The 24,479-nt window shown below is 40.3% G+C and overlaps 2 protein-coding genes and 1 long non-coding RNA gene across 17 annotated transcripts in view; 2 read left to right on the top strand and 1 right to left on the bottom strand.

The window, feature by feature from the left end:
• KCNH7 (potassium voltage-gated channel subfamily H member 7) overlaps positions 1 to 8,770 on the top strand; it is a 247,607-nt gene extending 238,837 nt beyond the window's left edge. The window contains exons 14-16 of the mRNA XM_075153093.1: positions 1,313 to 1,481; positions 4,766 to 4,958; positions 6,332 to 8,770. Of these exons, the coding sequence (XP_075009194.1) occupies positions 1,313 to 1,481; positions 4,766 to 4,958; positions 6,332 to 6,598 (629 nt within the window). The 3' untranslated portion in view covers positions 6,599 to 8,770. The remainder of the gene's footprint in view (positions 1 to 1,312; positions 1,482 to 4,765; positions 4,959 to 6,331) is intronic.
• A 6,095-nt stretch (positions 8,771 to 14,865) lies between these two features.
• On the bottom strand, positions 14,866 to 22,771 carry LOC142083550 (uncharacterized). Of its 13 annotated transcripts, XR_012674078.1 has the most exons (11): positions 21,896 to 22,771; positions 21,734 to 21,790; positions 21,220 to 21,290; positions 20,056 to 21,127; positions 18,095 to 18,261; positions 17,963 to 18,010; positions 17,574 to 17,627; positions 17,068 to 17,305; positions 16,434 to 16,503; positions 15,677 to 15,779; positions 14,866 to 15,078 (listed from the first exon to the last, which is right to left on the bottom strand). It is a non-coding gene; the product is annotated as an uncharacterized LOC142083550 (long non-coding RNA). The 13 variants fall into 13 exon arrangements; XR_012674080.1 differs by lacking the exons at positions 17,574 to 17,627; positions 17,963 to 18,010 and adding an exon at positions 18,801 to 18,915 and having other exon boundaries at positions 17,068 to 17,170; XR_012674081.1 differs by lacking the exon at positions 17,574 to 17,627 and having other exon boundaries at positions 17,068 to 17,170.
• IFIH1 (interferon induced with helicase C domain 1) overlaps positions 22,770 to 24,479 on the top strand; it is a 28,769-nt gene continuing 27,059 nt past the window's right edge. For 2 of the 3 annotated variants that reach the window (XM_075153097.1, XM_075153094.1), the window contains exon 1: positions 22,770 to 23,400. In XM_075153097.1, the coding sequence (XP_075009198.1) occupies positions 22,951 to 23,400 (450 nt within the window). In that variant the 5' untranslated portion in view covers positions 22,770 to 22,950. The remainder of the gene's footprint in view (positions 23,401 to 24,479) is intronic. The other variant, XM_075153096.1, reaches the window with a different exon arrangement.

The following is a 24,479-nucleotide window of genomic DNA, read 5'->3' as shown; positions in this document are numbered from 1 at the left end:
AGCAAATTGAAAGATGAAGGAGAAATAGTTCAAACCAGAAATCCAAGCAAAAGGAAGGAGCGCCCCTGAGTTCTGTTTGGATGGTAAGGTGCAGTGTTTGATCACAGAGATCCAAGAACTGGGGTGGACAAGAGAGATGGAATTTGGGCATAGCAGGTACAGGCTGAGGCGTGGAGTAGTCATCATCTTTTTTTTTACAAAGATCATAATTATTCAATTGGGCCTTTTTTAGCTTGAAATAAATTTATTTTCTCTATCTTAATCCAAAATTTTACCTGTAGTTCAAGCAGGAAAAAAGAAAAAAAAATAATTATTATTTACTGTGAAGCTTCGTTTAATATTAAAGTGATCTCTGACCCAGCAATGCTGAATACTTCATTCTTGTAGTATTCACAAATTATTAAACAAAATGAACTGGCACCTTACATGCCATAGTACTGTAAGAGTCTCTGAGGCATGCTTTACACTACGATGTAAGGGTTGGGTTGGGGACTAGTGATGCTAAAAGCTACATCAATAAAAATCAATTTTCTTTTTGAAAATAATAACTAGTATCCCTTTGCAAGCAGTATGAGCTGCGCTAAATGGCCTCTGTCTCAGGGAAAACATATTACACTTCACCAACCTTGTTAAGACAAGCAGTGTTACAATTATTGGTAAGAAAGGCAGGTAGCTGAGGTCTGGCAACTTTCTCTAGAGAGGGCATTCCAATGCGCTGTAATGCATGCCCAGTGCTGTAAATGCAATGCAGCAAGTCCTTCTTTTGCATGAAAAAGCTAAACAGTAAATACACTTCAATAGCACATTCAAGGGCAAGAGAAGAGGTTTTAGCCAGGTCTCTGAAATACACAATCAAAGACATTCAAGTACATCATTTAATGCACTTAGGTTAGAACAAATATGTCTAATTTCAATGAACAACAAATTGCTAAAAAAAAAAAAAAAAAAAAAATTGAAAAAACTGGGGCTTCATTGGTAAAATAATAGAAATAAAACTAAAGAAATAGTAGCCGTTCAGTGGCAGAACTCTGATGATGCTGACTAGAACAAAGTTGCTTGTTTATCTACAGCTTCTAAAATGTCAGTGTGTTTCTATTGTCATGTTAGAATTTTGTAATTTTTGGATGTGACCACTTTTATCTTTCCTTAAATACTAAGGAACAAAGAGAGTTGTTCAGGCAGTGTGCCAGCGTACCAATTTGACTTTCAAGGTTTTGAGAAACACTAGTAAGTGTGATGCTTGAGGGGTGCCAACGCCTCTCTAACAGTATGTATATGAAGCTATAATTTTATATTGTTTGTTTTTCATCAGATATCACTGATAAAAGAGACTGGGAGCAGGAGAACATCCAGGAGTACCAGGACTCCCCAACTCAGTCAGCATTACCCCATGTTACATGGGGCATCTGTGAAACTGAAAGTGACTTCATATATGGGGAAGTGGAGAATCGATTAGATTTACTTCAAGAACAACTCAACAGGTAAAAACAGAGATATGACCAAAGAAAAGATATGTGTGAAAGAGTACATAATACAACTGATATTAATGATGCTACAGGAGGAATGAATTTGCACAGGAAGTTTCCAAAAGCATTCAGATCTTCAGAAGCTCAAAAGTACAAAAATATGCCTGATGGAAATAGCACTTTGTTGTCTATATGTATTCCGAGGAGCCTAAGTTCAGTCTTCCAGATTCTTGGAAAAACCTATTCTGGGAATGTTGGGTACAAAATTTTTAATTCATTGCCAGAATATTCATATCACTTACCTCTGGATACCCACATTAGCTACTCTGAATTGCCTTGCAGAAGAGCCTTTCTCCTCAATTGACTGTTTAGGACACCAACTTTTTAACGAAGAAGCTGTACTGAGGCACCTAAACTTGTTGAATTTAAATCTCGCCTCACCCAGAATGCTGTTCCCTTAACAGTGATTCCTAGATATCTACATGTCCACAAAATGACAATTTTCAGTTTCTTCAAAATCTGAAGTACTTTTTCTTTCCTGGAGGCCCAAAGTAAACCAGCTGCCTTGTTTAAAAAAGACAAATTCCCTTTTTGATGCATTATTTTGCAACTGTCTCTATAATAAGTAAGACATGGGGATATGCAAGGGCAAAATACTTATACCTGTTACAACAGAAAACAGGTGCTTTCTTTGCCAGAAGCCATTATTACCTTTACTTAATAACATGTCTCTTCCTTCTCTCTTTTGCTCTCTGATATACTACTCTCTGACAACTAAGCAGCATGGCTTATAGCATCTTAAAAATATGGTTACTAAATTTTGATCCATCCTACACTATAATTTACCATGTAATTTCACTTAATTTTAGATTGCCCTATGCTCAGGTCTGTGGCTTTCTTATTATTTTCACTCCGCAATTCCATTACTTTCAATATTTTTTCATGACAAGTACTATGACACGCATTCAGCGCTAATTACACTTTAGCAGCTCTTCATTGGCATTCTGTGCTGTATATTTTAGCAATCAGTTTAAAGCCAGGTTAACTGCCTATTCCTTCCTTCATCTAACACAAGCCAATCAAACCATAGTATTTTTCATTTCTGAATACTATATAGTACATTAAAAAGACATTTTTAACGTGTAAGCGTAAATTGCCATAATTTCTAATTGCAGTAAAGTCGAGTAATCTAAGTAATGGTAAATATCACATAACTAAACAGCTGCACGTTCTCCATCAACAGCGTGTAGTCTTTTGGTTACATTTCTTTTCCTGAAATCTTAAGCTCTTGAAACTGAAGTCATATCTCAAATTTACCAATAGTTTTATCAGATTCTTACCCAAGTTCTCAGTATTTTTTAAGAGAGAAAATATCATTATTGCTGATAAAATAAGATTTAAATTGTTATGGATTTTATTAAATCATTTTATTCTTTAACTCTTCTCATGTTTTTAAAGCTTTTCATGCTTTCAGGATTTTGGGCCTTGCTGGGTCTTCTATAAATGTAAAAGACAATATTCTATCCTGCTTATGTCTGATCTGACCTGCTGGACTAAAAAGCAGGGTCACTTCTTCCTGACGTTTTGCATGCCAGGTTAGAGGCTTGGCATAACACTCCAATTATTAAATGGATATAGAAGGCTGGAAAGCCATTGTTCGAGGAATATGTCCCCAGAGCTATCGCTATTTCTCCTCTTTAAGCAATTGGAATTTCATGGAGGCTGTGGACCAAGCATCTAAGGTTCTCCTGTTTGTTCATCCTTGGGTGGCATGACATGGACTTGTTTTAAATTTTAGAGAAATGAGAGAGAAGTTATATACGCAATGATGATTAATAAAGACTACCAGAGGTACTCTTTGATTTGAAGTACTGGGAAACTCCCATCAAGTGCTAACACAGTAAGAAGGGAGCAATTTTAGAGTTAATTCAAAGCCAAAGACAATTGTTGATGCAACTCCTCCAATGCTAAATCCCTTTTATTCACTGAGATGTTAAGGCCCAGGTTTAGCAGATGGAAGCTCTCTGGATGGTGGCGTGCTGCTGCTGCTGCAGTATTTTCCCCTGTGGCATCAGCATCATGCTTGTGTGAGATCAGCACATTTGCGAGTAGCAAAGAACCCAAGAGAGCTGAACAAGAGGGCGAGTAGGGCATGATTGACGGTAAACTCCGGGTTTGGGCCTTTCTTTATGAGAGCTGATGCCACAGAACCAGCTTCTCCTGATAAAGGAAGAAACAGCATCCTAAATATCCTTTGGGCATATCTTTCAAATTAATTTCATAGATGCTTTTATAAATAAATGACACAGGCAATGGACAACTCCAACATGATAAAAAATAATATCAAACAGTGAAGCACCTGATGAAAGCAAAAACCTGTCAGCACAGGATCAATTCTGCTGCTGTAGGGAGCCCAAGTAGCAACACTCACAACATTAAAGGCTGCTGACAAAAATTTGTTTACTGTGTTAGAAGATGAGTTGTAATTCAGAAGGCTGTATATCTGTATTACAATCTGCCACAGCATATCCTGCAGCCTTCCAGCAGCTGGGGAGGCACCATAGGCATTACCTATTGCTGAGTTTGGCACAGATCTTGGCAAGACCATTTGAAAATCATTTCAGTGCTATGGAATTGTAAGTATGAACAACATAAGCAGCTCAAGTGTTTCAGAAGTCATATACAAACTTATGAAAAGAGAAAAAAAGAGAAAAAAGCTACTAAATTTGAACATCAGAAATGTTGACATTAATTCTGAGGCCTGAATAAGTCTGAATATATTTTCACAGTAAGGAGACTTGGGCTGGTTTTTTTAATGATCTTAAAAGCATTTTTCATTCTCTAACTGTGGAAAAACACAAATGTGGTTTTCTGCTTATTTCAGTGCATTGTGTTAGCATTGGGAATGTCAGAATTAATTGTCAGATGCATCAGAAATAGTGTCCCATCCTCAGCCAGTACAAATCAATTTAGTTACAATGAAGAGAGTACATTTATTACAGTTAATTTCAACCAAAGACCTCATCCACGGTGTTACTTTTTGTTGCAAACATAAGGGACAGTAATGAACTCATTCTTAATGTGGCAAAAAGATCAGAGATAAGTGTGCAGATATGTTCTGCAAAGTACTGAGCAAGCTTTGGAAGGGCTCAGTACTCCCTCTTCTGTTCTTTCCTATTTAAGCAATTGTTTGCTTTATTTAATAAGCTGCAGGTCCCTCTTGAATGCATCTGTAATCGATACATTAAAATGTACCTATTCCTGAACATGAGTTAACTGGTTTTGTGTTACTTCTTTAGGCTCGAATCCCAAATGACTGCTGATATCCAAACCATCCTGCAGCTTCTGCGGAGGCAGTCAACGCTCATTCCACCTGCCTATAGCACGGTGACTGCAGGTGCAGAGTATCAACAGCCAGCAATCAGGGTGATACAAAAGCTTCAGCCTGCAGCGTCAATTAAAACAGACAGAAGTTTCAGTCCTTCATCTCAGGTACGTACGTGTCCAATAAGATCAAAAGAGGTTTGCTAATCTTTTTAGCTTCTGATGGAAGAAATGCATACCAATCCAGGGGCTTGTTCACTAGTTTAAGGAATATGAAATTATTATTTTGACCTAGCACCTCCACAGTGGACTTAGATACCACAGTTTCAGGGGCCACTTTTTCTGTGAGGGTTGTAGAGATGCATACAATGATCTTATAATCAGACTCATTTACTTATCATGCTTTTTACAAAAGTTAGCAGAAATGACAAATACTAGACATGGGTATAAACCACACTTTCCAAGCATCAGACTTGCCTGCATGGGTGCATCTGCCATAGATCCCATTCATGAAGTCCTGAGAAGCACCATGGCTATGTTTTCCTCAAGGTACACGCCAGACAAGTCCAGCTGATGCAGCACGATGGTTATTCACATATGGAAGTGGGAGGGGCTAAAGCCATTCTTATGTCCAGTCCCTTGCTACTGCTGGAAATATGAACATACAGAGCTGTGACATACCTGTGTTTCCCAATACATGTTTTCCACCCCAGTTCTGTTCAGGCAAAATTTGATGATTTTCCAAATTTGTTTGGGATTTCTGGAGTTTAACAGCTTGGACAAAGGTGTGGCATATTATTTCCAAACAGGCTTCTGCATGTCTAGAAATCCCAAATCAGTCACGTAGCATACAATTAGTAAATCCAACGTGCTTGGCTGCGTCAGATTCCTCATGCGTATGCTGGAACGCATATGGGCACAGTAAGTCCAACACATGCAGAAGGCATCAGTTTGCATGCATAAAGATTATCAGGGCAGCAAATGCACAGCAGTAGTTTTCAGAAGTGTAAACCCACAGTGCATATACCTGCACAAAACATATACACATATCTGTTTCTGAACAGAAATGTGGCCACTCTCTGCAAACATCAGCACACTTCACACAAATTCCGAGTTTAAAAGTGAAGGAGAACTGCGTGCTGAGACTGGAATCCAAATGGTTATATCGTTCGGAATGATGCAATTCCAGAGTTATGTTCTGAAACAAAACTGCAAATTCAAGAATGTTGAAATCCATACTCTTAGATCGGGTCTCAAGAATATTCAGTCCTTCAGAAAGCGCTGTTCATATGTGTATCTTGATGTCATACGAGCAAGTCTGAGGTGGGGACAAGATATCCAGGCTTCTACAATTAATCAACAGAATTGCATTCAATTACATTAAATCAAATGCAGTACCATGTAAAAATATTTCAGTACACTATTTAATTTTCAAACATGGTTTTCCAGTAACCATCTGAATGTGCTAATTTTGAGCAGAACAAGAGCCTGGAAAAGACTCATTTAATTATTACCATCTTGTTTCTTCTCCTCCCTTCCAGTGTCCTGAACTTCTAGACCTTGAAAAATCGAAACTTAAATCCAAAGAGTCCCTCTCAAGTGGAGTACATCTTAACACAGCCTCAGAAGACAACCTGGCTTCTTTTTTAGATGAAGAACGTGACCAGTCTGTAGAGTGTCCCCCACAGCATTGTAAAACTTATCTCCAGCCAATTAGGCACCCTTCCTTGCCAGAATCTTCACTAAGCACTGTAGGAATCTTGAGTCTTCATAGGCATGTTTCTGATCCTGGTCTTCCTGGGAAATAATACTTTTATACTATTACTTCACATAAAAATGTAAGTGCTTTTAATGGCTGTTTTTCCTTTTTTTTTTTTTTTTGTATTTAAATCCTCTATACTTGACTCAGGGGCTACAAGGAATATACCATTATATGCAAAAGTACTGTATATTTTCCTAAATCTGAAGCTTGTAAGGTAAAGTTGAGCAGTTCTGATGTAAATATATATATACACACACACTAACTGTATGTTCCAAATGTAAAACTGCCAGCATTCTCAAGGCACCTTATATTTTTATTTTTTTTTAAATAACGTGCATGTTCTGAAATTACAGTTTATGTTGCATGGAGATTACCATTTACTGCTGTCATGGAAATAATATCTTATTGTGGATATGTCTTCAGAGCAAATAGGAGACCAATAACAATAATTCACGTAGAAAAACTCCTACCTGACCAAGCTAAAATTCAAGCATAATCATCTTCTAGCTCACTTTTGAAAATTGATTTATCTTTCTTGTAGTGAGCTTTTTACAATAAATCACAGTGATTCTGAATCTAGAGAAAGAATAAGGTAACCAAGTCTTCTGGGTTTGAAACGATTAGGACAGAGAAACCAGCCTCCTTCCAAACCTGTTGATGTAGGGCAGTATTTTAAGAGTCAGGAAAACTCTGCCACATGCTGGAAAGTATCACCATAGGTTGCATCCACAAAACTGCATTAATTGACTAATTTGTTTCCAGTACTTTTTTTTTTTTTTAATTGCATCATAAAAGTTAGCTGTCATGAGCAGGCAGGTACTCTTCACCTGTCACACAAACATAATCAAATGCAATAAATCTAATTTCTATATAATACAGAAGACTGTGTTCCTTTTGTTCAATACAAATTATTAACAATCTGTTTAATTAAGAAATACTTTACACATTTTTGTTTTATAATTATTAGGGTGGTTGTTTGCAGTTATCTGTTTTTACTGACTGGCCCCCCTATAATGATCCTAGATAGGGTATAGATGTATGTGGACACACACATACACCACGCACACCTCCTGTATGTGTGCATGTGTGTATTTTATATATGTACTATGTGTGTATGTATGTGTGTATAAATTTATATACACACATACACACAAGTGTGTGTATATACCTACACTTACATGTAGGAGTATAGATATAGAGCTATATATATATGTATATATGTAAAATCACTTTCAGGAACAACTGTAAACTTTCTTACTACAAAACGAGTAAGCTTAGCTTGTGTCTAAAGCTGACTACATTATAATAAAATTATTTAAGGTCCGTAGGCTTTAAATACAGTATGTACTGTATGTGCATAACGCTTTGTGAATACTTAGATTTAATTTTATTAAAATATTATTCTGCTTCAAATGTTGTGTTTATTTTAGAAGGAACTGACCTTTTTATTACTGTTTTTAAATATTTTAAAATGTTCACATGATTTTCTAATCTTAAAGCTTTAATGTGAAATTCCTCTAGGAAGAAATCTGGTCTCAGAAAAGCATGTAACCCAGTTAGTGGGGGAGCAGTTAATTTTTAACTTAAACCAAATTAAACCGTATGTTCTAAACCAGTGCTACAGAGTAATGCAATAGTGGTTGACCCTCACACTAATAGATACATATGTTATGTGCTGGGGTCAGAATGATACATAACATTTTTAGTCATACACAGCCAGTAGATAAACCCAAAGTGGCTGAATCTTCTCTCATTTAAAATCAGCGTGCGTGTTGAGCTACTGAGCAAGGCTCTGCTTTACCTTTGCATATAAAGATACAAAAATGAATTAACTGAATGCCTTTGTAAGTGAAAAGAGAAACCAACCCTTCCCATACAAGATCAAATTTTCTTCTGCCTCATGCTACTGTTGATTGTTGAGAGGTCCAAATGCTACAACGTGCTGACTGCTCTTACTCCTACCACGACAACAGGTCTGCACTGCTTAGTGCCTTGCAGGGTCAGATCCTAGGTGACAGCATCATTGGGCCTGCATATACTCCATTGAAACAGGAGTGCTGAATAACAAAGTGAAATAGCTTCTGCTTTTTTTTAAAATAGCAAGCATTAACAACTTCTGCTCTATCTCAATCTAGTAACTAATATTAATGTCTGTAACAAAGAACAAGCTAGCACATTTTCTAAAAAAGTATTTGTAGTTATGCTACATTTAAAACAGTCTGGTAGAAATTAAAAATAAAATTAATGAAAAAAGTATCATGCATAAGCATTGCTTTACAAAATGCCCTTTGTCCAATTTCATCACTTGGTATTTCACATTAATGTAAAGAGACTGAGCAAAACAGGTAGACTGGGGAAGGAGTGTTGGGGAATAGGAAAAGCAACAACTATTTCAGTTAGTCCAAGTGAAGGAAAAGCTCCATCCCTTACTCCTTTTCTTGGCTCAAAGAGGTTTTGTTCCTTCCCTTGTCTTTGTCTGTATTTATCAAGAAGAAAAATCTCAAATGGGGGCAACTAAGGGAGACTTTGCAAAGTTATGGAGATTCTAAGCTCCCTAGACATCTGCCAATGAATGAAGAACAAAACATGACAGATGACGACTTGGTTGGCAATACTGTAGCGGCCCCTTCCCTGCCAAAGAAAGATCTGCCTTCTCAGATACCTTCTTTTCTTGTTGAGGTACAGTGAAGCACATGAAGACCCACTGCTTCAAGCTTTTTTCTTCTAGAGACAGGTACAAACCATTGTTTTTTGAAATGTGTTAATTTTCTAAACAGCAAAAATTGCCTCTCCTTTTTTTTTTTTTTTTTTTTTTTTCTTTTCCTTTCTCTTGGACAGGGTTCCTTTTAAGCCCAGTCTGATTCTGGCTTGATAGAAATGGGTCTGTGTTATCCAAATCAAGCTGGGAATAGTGTAAGGATTGCATACCCACACATCACAATACACAGCTGTAACATATCTTTCTGGACTTTAGGAAATAAAGCTTTTAGCTTGAGCTTAGGAACACTTATTTTGGCTATTTACATTTAAAACCTGTGGCTAAAAATATGCATAAATTATAACTTGTAGATACAGAGAAGTATCCTGGAAATTCAAGAATAGCTAATGTAGCTGAAGTATCAAAGCAATTGGGACAATCACTCCAAATGTGAGAGGTGAGATGGTACAAATCAGCAGAGCTCTTCATGAAGTTCATTAGCTTCCACCAGCTGGGGGCCTAGTTCAGCATTTAAAGCAAACGATAGATTGTGATGCTTCTCAATATTTAAGCTGCGCAGCAACCCACACCATTTGCATGTGCATGTCCATCTACATGCACAGATTTGCAGTAATACACATAAATGATGTGTAGGTCTTGACCTACCTAACGATGCTGTTTCCAGGAAGCATGTGACCAATTGCATGCTTTTCTCTCCTTTCACGTTCTCACCCTGTGTTCACTCAGCGAGCACAGGTTTTCTGGTCTCCCATCTCACAGCTGCTGCCCATGGATGAACCTGTCTTCCCTTTTCCTGCTGCAGATTCTCTCCTAGCAATCCCCTCTCTCTGGTGAGCACAGGTCATCACAGCTTCCGCGTGACTCACCCCCATTGTAAGGAACATCCGAAGAGCTGGAAAGCACAGCTTCGCATGCCTCTGCCTGCCTGCTCACATGAAGCAACTTGAGTTTTGCACACGGATGAATTCTGTGCCCTCCCCTTTGAGAGCTGCTGAGCTAGCATGGACACGAATAGACCAGTGAGAAACTGCAATAGCAGCGTAGCAGAGGGCATGATTCCTCGAATGAAAGTCGTACGTCATACCACACCTGCAGATTAGAAGCTGTGATGTTTCTATACTCGTCTGTTAAATATTCTTACACTGTGAACAGATGCCAATGCTAGTGTTTAAGGTTTGACTCCTCATATGTTGGCTTAAATGAGAAGTATTTAATTCCAATGGAGCCAGCAGTTATATTTTATCACATTTTTCATCAGATTGGGAATTGGGCCTAGTGGGCACCTCCTCTCCATTCATCTAAAGGCTCTCTTTGAATATACACACAGAATTATTTCTTCCTCATATAATGAGCTCAATCTTAAACAGAGCAACAGCTTGTTACTTTTAACAATACTTCTGTAGACCCAGAAATTGGCTTTTGGATGTTTCCAAAATGTTTGTGTGGCATCGATCGTATAGTGGCATTTTCAATATCACTGAGATAGTACAAAAATTGACTTCATTAAAGAAAACCTAGGAATTTTTCTCCACAAAAAAATCTGCACAGGTTCCTCAAATGCACCACATAAGTGTGATATATTCCAAGCTAGTCGTACCAAGAAATAACTCCTAGTGGTTTGTAATTCACTGGTACATTGCCAACTTGAAATACGTGTCATAAAATACTTTTTATATTTTGGGGGTAGTATTGTAGACATTCTTTTCCTCCCTCTTACATTTTTCAGAATCTCAAATTGATGGTATTTTGTCAAAGCAAAAGCAAATGCCTTCTAAAAGGCTACAATTCCCCGAGTTCTTAGTTCCTGTAGAGCAATATAATTACATTCAGTCACCTGGAATTGACTAAAATCCAGTAAAATTTTGACAATGAGAGAAATGATGGAAATGAACAGACAGCATTTTTGAAAAAGTATTATTAATTATGCTGACATTGTACACGATTTTACATCTTCTGACTGCTCCATGTGAAGTTCTGCCGTGTATTGTTAGTTAAGAGATTAGGCACAATGAATTTCTAGGTAGCAAAGACTTAACTGATCAAAACTCAAAAAACTCAAAGCTGCTGCTTCCAACAAATCTCACTGTTTCTAGCTAATGGCAAAGTTATTGCAAGACAGTCATGTTTGGAAAAACTATTAGAATAACTTCATCCATGGGCACTCCGAGCATGACTCGCACTTTCTAGTTATTTACGGTTAAAAAAAAAAAGTTTGCATAGTTAAACTGACGTCAAATCTTGATGCACAAAGCAGAAAAATCTGTTCTGCTCAATGCAACCAGTTTTTTAGTTTTTTTCATTCAGAGAGACTTTTAGAACAGGGTAATTCTATTCTTTTAGCATTCTTTCAACCTACATGAAACCAAACCATTAAAAAAGTTTTAGTAAAACGTAGGATATCCACAAGAGCTCAAGGATAAGTCTCATAGCCAGAAATAAACAGTAGATATCAAAATTTAGTACCTTTTAACATCCTAACCCTTCACAGAAGGTTAGTGAAGACATGATACAAGCCTAATAGAAGATAACTGCAATTCAAACATTAGCATTTTCTCCCAGTTTTGAAACCTCTAGTTGCCAGGTATTTCCAAGAATGAGAAAGTGGTGGCCCAGCAGATGAGACATATGAACTCACACAGAGGGTTTTACATTCAAGGAGGCCGTTGGAAGCAACCAACCACCCCTCTTCACGTCTGATTCTCAGAGTTCAATCTTCTCTTTCACCAAGACTGGCATTTCTGAGGTTCAGCACCCATAGCACTGAGCTCTTCTGAGGAGGAAGCAACGCTTCTCACCAAGCCCTGTTACCATACAGGCTATACATTCACTGCACTACATCTGTCGCAGAATAATGAACTTTGCTTGTAGGGAATTGCTGCCAAACTAACCTTGTGCTATCCTTGGCCAAGCCCAGATTAATTCTGTTCAAGTGAAAGAGAGAGCTGCCCTCCGCTTCCTGACAAACAGAGCTTCCAGGTTCGGTATGAGTTAACAGTGGTGTACTCGGGGCACTGCAGCAAGCCACAAGGCGGGAACACTAACCTGGTGCCCGGAGCAACTACAAAGTGAATGAAAAGGGGTCTGATAAGCAAGGTCTGTGTGCAGAGGCTAGTGGTTTGTGAGTTTGGGGTTTTTTGTTGGGTTTTTTTTTTATTTTGGGGTTTTTTTTTATTATTTTGGTTTGTTTTTAAACTGTGAGCAATTTGTGACATTTTATTCAAACCCACACCATTACTTGCAGCTGCTCCAAATGGCTGCAATCATGCATTTAATAAAGTTTCCAGAGTTGGGTGGGGTTTTTTTCCCCTCCTTTTTTGCACACAAATGAAAATGCAACCTCAATGCTCCCTATTAGTTTACTCTTACCTCATTATCACTAATGCAAACCCCACTTAAAATACAGGGGGATGCACTTGTTTGATCTGTGGTATCTCATAGCCATGCAGAAGTAGCAGACCTAGTCTCAGTTTCAAATTTAACATCAAACTTTTAATGAAAATACTGGCAAATTGTAAAATTTATTCAGATTGGAGACACACTTGATATGCAGCCATTGGCATATTTTCAACACCAGTCCAGACACAGAATTAATTTTTAAGTAGCTTCTTACTTGGAATAAAAAGAGCATGTAGAAGGTCCTTTAACATGATTACTCTGAACCTAAAATTTCCTTCAGTTTTATTAGGAATGATATGTATTTATATCATACAGCAGTCCCAGTGTCACTTAGACTCTACACATTTTTTTTCTAGACTTGAAAAAGAGTATATTAGAAGTTAAACAGCAAATAGCTTAATAGAGAAAAAATAAACAAGATCCACAGAGCAGATCGCATATGAAAATCAAGACAAAATCGAGTTTTATCAATGATAGTAAAGGAGCACGTCCCAGAGCTTGTAATTGCACGAAGGCATCACTATGGCAAGCTTACTTTTTCTCACTGTACCTCTATGTATGAGTAGCAGATAGAACTGCATTATTAATGACAAAACATTTTTCTTCATCTAGCCACTTGGGTTTTTTTTAATGCCCACTTGGGAAGTTCTTTGATTATTAATGAATGCAGAATATGGGTATTCTCTTTGGAATGGAAATTAGATGGACCAAATTAAAGCCTCCCACAGGAGGCATCTGCCCCTTTTATGCATTATTTATATTTTCTATACTGAAACTTTATGATATTGGAAATACAAAGAAAGTTTTGAAAACTTAGTCTAGATAAATACTTCACTATTATGAGCTGTAGCAAATCCTGTTTGTATAACAGGTTTTTGTACAATGCAGTTGTTATTATTTTTGCTTTCAGAAAAAATCTCCTGGAAAATTGTTTACTGTACAAATAAAAGCACCTGCACACTGAGGTGAGAGTATTTAGTATTTTATGTCACTATGAAAACTTATTTGCAAGAAATCTAAATATACACAAATAAATGTAATGCACTTATTTCAGTCATAAGCAACAGGATGTGAACATTTCATTTGTGACTGATTTGAATTTAGTTACTATATTGCAAACACCACTAACAGGGATCCAAAAAGGTTGAATATATATCTGCACCACAAACATTAAGAAAAAAAAAAATTAATTATATTTAGTATACTCATAAGACCATGGGAATAAACGTAAAAGCACAGGATTACACAGGACACCACTCACTGGCTTGAAGCATACAGAATAGAGACACAAAATTAGACCTTTTCAGAAAATCCTATGACCACAGCAATCTCCATGTATCATATTGCCCTCCATCCCTGAAATAGAACTGGAAGTTATATCCATGTCTACTCCCTCTAACTTCACCAACCAAGGAATTCAAAAATCTAAGATAACTTCTAGTTACAAAATCTGGGTAATAAATCTGACAATTGCTATCCATTGAGGCCAAAATTTTCACAAAATATTTTGACCAAAAGTGCTGTCTAAATATCTGTCTTCCAGCCAGAAGAACTTCCATTGCTTGAATCATTTTTTTTCAGAGAATTTAGAGTGAATCATGGAATGGGTTTACCATGCAAGACTTATTCAGCAAGGGATTTTACTGATCCAGATGAATTGAAAGCTTTTGAGACAAGCTGAGCTCTTAAAAGAAAAAACCAAAAAAAAAAAGAAAAAAAACCAAACCAGACAAACAAACAAAACCCAAAAAACAGAACTCCACACCCACAGATCTCCTTCAGGAAAAGCCTTAGGTGGGATTAAAAAAATACAATCATTTGAAGGCCATTCCAGCTGTTTTCAAATAGTATTATCTGAGCTTGTCTCACAAAAACACCACTGTATTGCAACAAGCTGGAGCAGTAAGAAAGTCTTACCTAGAACATTTTGGTTTTTTAATGGAATCCACTGATCTAGTTTCTCCAAACCAGCAGAATTTTTCAGAGTATGCCATCTGAGACAGTATGCCACTACTAATGAAAAAAACGCATATAGCATTTAGGGTACCCGATGCTTTATTTGTGTAAGCAAGCTACCCATTTGTAAGACACGGCCTATTATGTATGACCATAAGCTTTTCCTTTTCATTAAGCTCTTGAGCTTAACACAGAAATTTACTCGTCTAGAATTATACATGTACAGATCAAAAAAGCCATGCTTCTAAATATAGTAAAATGCAAAAAATATTTATTGCTGTGAATCGCGCACTTAAAATTCATTCAAAGCGCATTGTCTTATCAAGCAGGAAGGTTAAAAATCCTACAATAGCTTCCATTCACAGCAGTTCTTCCAAACATGAACTTTGACAGGTTGGTGATCCTCTTTTCCTCCAGCAGCTCAGCACTCAGAATGCCATGGTGCACTGCAAGAACTGGAAGAGGAATAGGCAAGTCAGTGTTTGGAGATTTTGGAAGTGTGACAAGTACAACTACACTAACGACCAGTGAGATTCAAAAGGAATGGCCTACTTCCATCCTCACAGATGGAGGGACCCACAAGTTTAAATATTAGAAATAACTTATCTACTAGATGAAAAGCATTCACAAAATTGTATGAAGAGATAGTCAATGCTGTTTCTGGTTTTGGACTTCTAGCAACAAAACGGATTCCTCAATCTCACTTCATAGTATTAGTTAGAGCATGTACAAGAACTATTTAGTCAGCTGAACAGTTCACATCTTGCTACCTACATTCTACCGATAACTTCAACAGTCTACTGTGGTGATCCAGCAATAACTTCCCATAGTGGTGTAACTACTTTATTGCTAACAAGCAGGACTATTCACGGTAATAATCTGCAGTAGAATAGAAGAGCAGTGAGTATCAACTACAGAATTATGCTTTTAATATTAAGATGCAATGGGCATTATATGTTAATACTAAGATAAATTATTTTTACAGATATTTTGATGACTTCATTACAGTTGCATGCATTAAGTTAAACACACCATCAGGAATGATGACCATACCTTTATCTCAATTTTCCCTTCGAGAAACTGTGAAAGTTTAATGGAAGCTCCGACTTCTAATGCTCTTACTGCTGGTGGTCAGCTTAACATGAATGAAGCCACTCTGTAAAATTACAAAGTGCAAGACATACAAATCAAATAAAGCAGTTATACAAATAATACACCTCCATAACCAGTATCCACACCCCATTATAAATGCTGAAATAAAACTAGTATTAAAAGTTATCAGTTTAAGAGAATTTAAAATTCAAGTGTCTCATAATCACCAACAGGTTCAAAGTGATACCAAGATTCCACTAAAGTCCTAATATGTACAAGGACATAACCTACATGGATATCATAATTCTGCAAGTTTCTAATCTGAATGCTGAAAGGGTAATTAAAAAAAAAAAGAATCAGAAGTTTGTAATTGGTATTATTTTTATCAATTAGTTTCAGCAATGACAGTGACCATGAATTCTTTTTTTTAAAATCCAATTTAAAAAAGAAACAAAAAACATTCAAGTAGCCCAATACTAAAAACATCTTTTTTTTTTTCAGTCTGTCTACTACAGAACCAACTGATACACTAACTTACTATCTTGGAGTAGCCTCCTTAACATCATCATTTTATTTTGAAGGGTGACAGAATTAGATTAGGCATAAAAGCCCAGTCTTCTCAACTTTGCACCTCAGAAGGGAAGGCAGTGGTGATAACCTCTCTTTAACATTGAGCTATACCTGCCTGGCTGGCATAGCAAAACACTCAGTATCTTACAATAATAGGTTCCATTGATTCCAGGCTGCATTAGATATCTCTGCAGTTTTTCAGCATCTACTTCTCCATCCTGCAGAACAAATGCGCACATTTGTCACAGCTGACAACTCACATTTTACTTGCAAAAAATACCAGTGATTTTTAATGCATTAGATTACCTGTAGCAATACCAGTGATTTTTAATGCGTTAGATTACCTGTAGCAATACCCAAAATGTTCTTATATTGTTAAATAGTCACCGTAAAGGCAGAGCACCTGATCTAAACTGGAAGCAGTAAGCAGAATTCTTTGCTTAAAGCATATCAATGGCAGTGAGTGAGCAGGTAAACAGATAATTAAACATCCACTAAACATATTCAAAAACACTATCAAAGATACAGCATTTTCTAATGTAGAATTTACATGTGAAGATAATCAGCAAGTTGATTAAAATTATGACACCTTTGTTTTCAATACTTACTATCCAAATTGTTAGCACTTCCGCTTTGAAATAATTAATAGATGCTTTTCCTTTTACCCATCAAATCTCCTCTTGTTACTCACCTAGTGCAGGGACATTAAGCAGAAATAGAAGCACTGAGGTTCAGAGCCTACGCAATTTAAAATATAAAGAGAGAAAAAGAAGGTCACTCACCTGTAACTGGAGATCTTCCAATACATTGCTTCTGCAGATCTATGTTCTTGAGAAGGTGCATGTCAGCACCACAGAAGCCAGAACAGTGTCGTAACCTGTGGGGCTGCGCACATGACCTCTGTGAATCCTTGCCACCTTCCATGCATCTTTTTCCCCCATATTGAACTACCGAATTCCCTGACTATTGCTCCTTTTAACATATTACTCCTTTATGATATTGCAGCGGTCATATTACCATCTGTAAGTCATACGAATGTTAATACAGACTCTTGGAATATAACAACTCCTATTACTATCTATTAACAACATTATAAAAATATCTACAATATTTAATACTTCCTTTTTAAAAAACACCATGTAACTTTTCAAAGCCAGCACGTCCCATACATATGTTCAAAAAATAGGTTTAGTCTCACAACATCTACGAGCCCGCCCTCCACTCTAAAAATTGTATGATCTTAAAGAACAGAAATGTCAGATTTAAGACCTCCTGCCAGAAGAAATACCTTGCAAAACACGCATCAAACCTTCTGGAGACTCCAGTTCCTCGGGACACTAACCTGGAAGTTATGTCTGCATTATACTTTTCTAGCCAAGCTCCACATGCAGTACAGAACAAAGTCAATCGAAATCCTAGTCTCAAAAGTTTCACATCTGGCTTTTAAGGTTCTGTTATCTGCATACAGAATTATAGCACTAACGTGTATAATAAGGTACAGCAAACCTAAAAAAGAAACACTATTTCAAGATGGCAGTGAGAATCTGAACGTGAACTGCCAACATATTTTGATTAATTTTATCTTATTAAACAGCAACATGTCCTATCAAGTCTGCAGTACTGTAAACTCTACTGTCAACTATAATTACAATTATTGTTGAAAACTGTACATTTTACCTGAAGAGGAATGATTATCACTCAGAACATTATGCTAAGGTATTTCTACTGAAGAAAAAAAGCATGAAACAAAACTTTACTAGGGTTGTTTTCACAGCTGATTATATAGTTATATTGTTTATATTATCTTACCTGTCCAGCAATAGTACTGAAGTAAGTCAACATGGGGTCAGCAGCAGCAGAGTAAGTACCAGCATATGCAGAACATCCAGAGTGTGTACCATGAGACATATTTGGTACCGCTCCTGGCATTGGTTGTCCCATTGTCACTGGCATTCCAGGCACCTATAACTGCAATACTTTGGGAGGGGGAAAAAAAAAATTTCAGCATCTTCACCTTGATAGCCTGAAATACTTCAATTTTACAATGAAAATGTACCTTATGCATGATAAAGAAATACCTGTTGCACTGTTTATTTCAAAAAATAAATCAATTTCAGATTCAGTCCTACAAACGGATTTGTTGTTAAATGACCTCCATTTAAAAGAGTTTCGACAATACTTTGTGACAAAACAGAATAGTGCAACTTCAGAAAGTAGTTCCACATGCCTTTGACTGCATTACCAAGGAAGCTTTCTAAAAAAAAATAGAAGTTACTATTATACTGCTAGGTTTTGTTTTGCTTTGGGGGTTTGGGTGTGGAGGTGGTTTTGTTTTTAAACAGATACCATATGGACATTAGCAATATTGTCTGCAGGGCACTGTAGTCATTATTTTAGATACTCTAATAAAATTTAAAAAACAAAATGCAGTTCTGAACATTAAGTTCTAATCTAATTTTCCCTGCATTTGCTATTGGATCAGTCTTTCCTTTTCAGTGTTTATTTAGTCACTTACCCATGCCAGGATTTCAAAGTACTTTCTTTTTATGCAGATACCACAACAGGTGGCAGGGGTTCCCTTCTCCAGGCTGGGTCACATACAATTTGAAGCGGCTTCGAGTACCCGAGAACTACAATTTTATGAGCAGCTTATAGATTTTACTGTGCTGCTATGTTGCCCTTACTTATAACAGCAAAGTAAAGCTTAATTTACCTGTTTTTAAACATGGGATGTTTTATCCAAGCATTTAAGTGACTAAGAAAAATAAAATACAATCACACAGTTGAAGTTTCCCAAATACAATAATGCAAGGCTTGTCATGCCACACAATCACCTGAGAGGAACATCGGAGGTACAGCAACCAACAAGAAAGTGACAGAGCACAAAACCCATGGCCTTGTAAAAGTAAACACTACACTGAACTAGTTAGATCAGCAAGTCTTTGGGAAAACAGAAAGAGGCATCTTTTTTGTCCCAAGTTGCCGGTGTTACTCCTTAGCACAGCTGCAAATGGCTCCTGCAGATCACATATAAAAAAGTATCTTTGTTATATTGCAGAAGCAGTCTCACATCTATAGTCCTGAAAGAAGGAAAGCCCAACAAGCCATCACTGTCACTAGTATCACCTGTGCTAGTTTTGTAACAAGAATAATTTTCAGCTATAGCACTGCAAGGCAATTTCAAAGGAACATAAGAGATTTTAGGATCCCCGAACACACAGGATCAATATTTAAATATTTAATTTTAACTAACAGTGACAAAAGAGCACACAAAGGTCCAGTTTGCTTAAGCAATATGGAAGCTACTGAACACCAGTGTCATGAGAACTAAGCAACAAGCCTCTGTAGCGACTGTATTTACAGTACTAAATTGAGTAGCTAAACAATTCAGAAAAATATTTTCATCTCTTACACAGCAACCAAAAGTACTTGAGCAGCTTTCCTTTTGCTCAAGGACATGTAATGCAAACAGCATCCAATTCTTATACAGTTCTCTTGGTGCTGTAGTTGTTGTAAGTGCTTTCCCATTTTCTAACAACTACTACTAGCATTTCCAGCTGTACTATTAGCCTGTCCTAGAATGCTACTTTTACAAAAGGTAGTGTAGTGTCCACGACCACTGCAGCCCCTCCACTGAGCACAAGAAACACCATAAGGGCAATAACCACCTCAAAATTGTATTCCAGGATCTGGGCGGTATGTAAGCAGCGACCCCGGTCCCCCAGGGGTCCCTAACTCCTTCTGTGTAAGGATTTGCAGCTGCAGTTTACCTGCTGGGTTCAGTCAGCACACGGCACCTGCTCTACCCACCGGCCCACGGCCGGGGTCGTTCGGCTGCAGTCGCTGTGCAACCGCCCGCCTCCCCTCAGACACCTCCGCCCCGACAGCTCCGGCTCCGCCGGGTGAGCAGTCCGGTTCCGCAGCTAGCGCTGGGAGGAAACCCTTTCCTCCGTTACCCTCCACCGCAGCCCAGCCTGCCCGTGTCGGCGGCAGAGAGGGGCGGCCGGAACGCTCCGGAACGAACCCCTCCTCTGGGCCGCGCGGGCCTGCCCTCACCGGAACCTGCCGATCCCGAAGGCGAGGCGCTGAAGGAGGGCGGCGCTCTGCCCGGGGCGCAGGACCCCGCCGCCCACCCTCCGAAGCCGGCGGCGGCTGCGGAGGAGCCGCAAGGGCCGCAGCGCGGTCGCCGCAGCAACGCCGCGCCGACCCGGCCCTGCTATTGGCCAGCTGAAACCCCGCCCACCGGCGGGCCCGCGAGCCCAGACCGGCCGTTGGGGGTGGGCGCGTGCGCGGCACCGCCTGCCTGTTTCCGCTGCGCTCTGCAGGGGCTGCCACCGCCTCAGACCCTTCCAGCCGCCGGCAGGTTCCTGCTGGTACGAGTAGTCCCTAAGTGTAACTCCCGGGGTTGTTTCTGCGCTGCTTCAGCCTTGGCGTCTGAGCCCTCTGCCCAGCGTGGACCTTCCCCGTGCGGGGCCGGGAGGTGTTACGTATGTGGCGGGACCGGGAGCTGGTGCTGCACGGCTTCTCTGCCTAGCCGCCCGGTGGGGAAGGCCCCGTGCTCCAGCCCTGCCCCTGCCAGAGCCCCTGTTTAGGAACCCTGTGGCTAATTTCAGTCACATCTGAAAGGGACAGAGACCTCAAAAATTACTGAGTTTATGAGGAGTGTAAGCATCCAGGTAGAGGAGAGCAATAGAGGCAGGATACATGCATCATCAACAGACAGAGTAGGAGGTCAGCCATCATCTGTGCAACCTGGCAGTAGCCAGAATAACCAAGTAGCATTGATTTTTTTTCCCTCTATAAGTCCCAAGTGTCCTTTTAATGTCTGCAAACTCTTAGAACCTGTAAAGGATTATTGTGGTGTAAATACACTGGGCCTGATTTACCACTGCATACACAACTTGGGAAGCGAAGCAAACATACAAACAGCTTACCTACACACACTGCACCTGAGTAACTCCTGCAGGCTCCTGAGGAAAGACTGACATGTCATCCAAATAAGGTGCTGAAGACAGAAGAAAAAAAGCTACGAGATTTTCTTCAGAAATCTTTCAAAGGAAACTTGCATAAAGCAGTAATAAAAAAGTAATGACGAAATAAGAGTGAAACCTGAGATAAGCAGAAAGGACAACAATGAAATGAAAGTGAAACAAATTAAGTTCTTCTACAAAAGAAGCCTCCAACTGAAGGAAGCTCCACTGAGAGCAGAATGCTGTAGCACATCTCAGCATGACAAGCAGCTGAGGGCACAATTTGAATTGCAGGATATTTTAGGCTGGGAAAGGACCTCTGGAGATACCTGGCTTCCTTTTAAAAGCAAGGCATGAAATCAAGGGCCCTGTCAAGCCAAATCTTGAATATTTCTATTGAGGAAACTCCCACTACTTCTCTGGGCAATATATTCCAGTGTCTAATTGTTTTTACAGTGGAGAATATTTTTTCTTATACCTGGACAGAATTTCCCCTGAAGAAATGTGTTCCAATTGCCTCTTGTCCTGTGCACCCCTGTGAAGAGGGATCCAACTTCTAGGAGTTGGAAAACTGTGGCTGGATCTCCCCTGAGACTTCTTTTCTCTAGGCTGCATACACCCAGTTCCTTCAAACACATGCCAAGCTCTCCAATCCTGTAAGCATCGTGTTGGCCCTCCACTGGACCCTCTCCAATTTTTCACTCTCTCTTGAACTGTCCAGGACCAAAACCGAACACAGTAATCCAGGTGCTCTCTATTTACTCTGTCATTTTGCTACAAAACATGAAATTGAGTCACGGATCTGTTGCCTTACCTCGGAATCACACTGAGGTTCCGTAAACCCCACAGTGGAAACCAAGCCTGCTCCTGAACCTCAATGACATCTACCATACGGGTGAAGCCACATCTCGGGGAGAGACTGTCCCAACAATCTTAGAGTCTATCCAACAAACTCCTCTAGGAAGTTTATCACATGCATCACAACCTCCTGCTCTGTATGCAAGGTGCAATTCTTCAAACTAAAAAAAAAAAAAAAAAAAAGGCACAAAAAAAATCTCTTTAAGACATACCCAAAGTAAACCATTGCAATATACAAGTCGGCTTTACTTCCCTGACGGCCGTGTGTGGGTCTGTGTCCTGCAGAAAGGCACATCCTGCAAATGACTGCGGACCACTCCCATCACCTGGGCTGCCGAAGTGCCTCATTTCTCCGTGCCCGGAAAGCCAAGGGGCAGAACACCCGGACACGCGAGTGACCGGCCCTAGAGACTCACGAGCTGGGAAGTGAAGGATACACTTCAGTTTACGTTTGTTTTTTTAAACTCATGGTTCCTGTTAAAGGTTTCCTTTCAAACATTTAGGAGTAACACTGAGCCGTGCCCTTCCCTCCAGGTGCCGGCCGCCCCCCCGCCGCCGGCGGTGCCGCCGTGTCCGGGTAGGTCCGTGCCGTCACACGCCGAGCCCGCAAACGAAACCGAAAGCGGCGCTGGGCTGGGGCAAAGCGGGGCAGGGCCCGCGGCAGTCTGCGGAGGGGCCGCGGAGCGGGACGGGGGACGCTCCCCTCGCTGGCACCGAGCCGGACCCCCGCCTCCGGAGACCCTCGGCCGCCCCTGCAGGCGCCCCCGCCCCGTGCCCACCGCCGTCCTCCTGCGGCAGCAGAGGCGTCCCGGAGTCCCGGGGGCCGCCAGCGCGGCGATGGCAGAGGAGTCCCGAGACGAGCGCTTCCGCTACATGATCTCCTGCTTCAGGCCGCGGCTGAAGCAGTTCATCCGGGTGCAGCCGGTGCTGGACCGGCTTCCCTCGCTGAGCGCAGAGGACAGGGAGAGGGTGCGGGCGGCCGCCCTGCTGCGGGGCGAGGTGGAGGGAGCGGAGGAGCTGCTGCGGGCCGTGGAGCGGGGGCCCCGCGGGTGCGGCTGGTTCCACGAATTCCTGCAGGCGCTGGAGCACGGCGGCTGCAGCCTGGCTACCTGCTACGTGAACCCCAGCCTCAGCCAGCTGCCCTCGCCGGCCGAGGAGGCCGACCACGACCTCTGTGTGCACTTGGTGCAGCTGCTCCACAGCACACTGGTGGATAAAATGCGGACCATGCAGGTGGCCGAGAAGTGCCTGCAGATGGGCATCTTCCAGGACGAGGACCTGGATCGGGTAAGTGGCCCGCCTGCCAGGCCGGGCACCAGGCAGTGCCACAGACACTGGCCACCCCCAAGAGCTGTGGGGCAGATAGGAAGCCACAACTAGAAATGGCCTTGTAAGTGCAAAAATGAAAGGGGAATACCCAAACTTGGGGGAGAAGAGAAATGGTAAGCCAGTGAAGACTGTTGGTAGTGGGCCAACAGGTGGGATGCCAGCTAAGAACCATGGAAAGAAAAATGCCATGAACAGAGAGTTAGACTAAGCCAGTGTCTAAGTGCAAGGAATATGGCCAGCTTTACTGTTAGTTATCATTTTGCCATAGACCTTAGGCTCAGAAGATCATTAAGTGTCTTCTGGCCGCTGCACCATACCAGGAAGTAGTGGTGGCCTGTAAAGTCCTAGAGAATACTTGAGTTAAAATAAAGGAAGACCTTCCCTCCCCTTTTTTGCCATAGGTTCACTAAGGAATATCATACTAGACAGTGAAGCTGAGCAGAAATACCAGTTTGACAAGAAAGAGCAAGTGTTAACCTTTGATGAAAACATTTGCCAGTGTTTACTCCATTTGGCTAAGAATGACTTGCCTGGACTAGTGTGAAACTTATTTGGAACCTGAAAAAATGGATACCCTGAAACAGTGGTAGAAGAAGAAATTAAAATAATACTTGCCATAGCAATGAAGGGAAAACTAGCAAACTAAGGGTGGAACTACATCATATTTTCACTCTGAGCTTTTACATCCACTTTTTAAGTAGTTTAATGCTCCATCTCAGTTCAATGACAGTCATATACGTAATTTTGTCTGGTCACTGTCAGGTAGCAGTAAGGGCCAGCTGCACCCTAAGGGAAGGGGAGCCGAGGATGGTAACACGGTAGGCAGAGGCCGGGGCCTTTTAGGAGGTTACCGGCTCCATTCCCTGGTAATGGGTCCACATGTTCCCCCGGGTCATCTTTTTGCTGCTGATATTTCCATTAAGCCCTTCATTACCCTTCACAATCCTGCCGGTTTCAACTCCAACAATGCCTAGGCTTTCTTAATGCACTTCTATATTCCTTTTTGTTTACCTCTCCCTACTCCCACTTCCCATGCA

This window comes from Calonectris borealis, chromosome 6 (assembly GCF_964195595.1).
Source record: "Calonectris borealis chromosome 6, bCalBor7.hap1.2, whole genome shotgun sequence".
In the NCBI taxonomy this organism is placed as follows: domain Eukaryota; kingdom Metazoa; phylum Chordata; class Aves; order Procellariiformes; family Procellariidae; genus Calonectris; species Calonectris borealis.
This window is presented reverse-complemented; position numbering and strand designations above follow the sequence as displayed.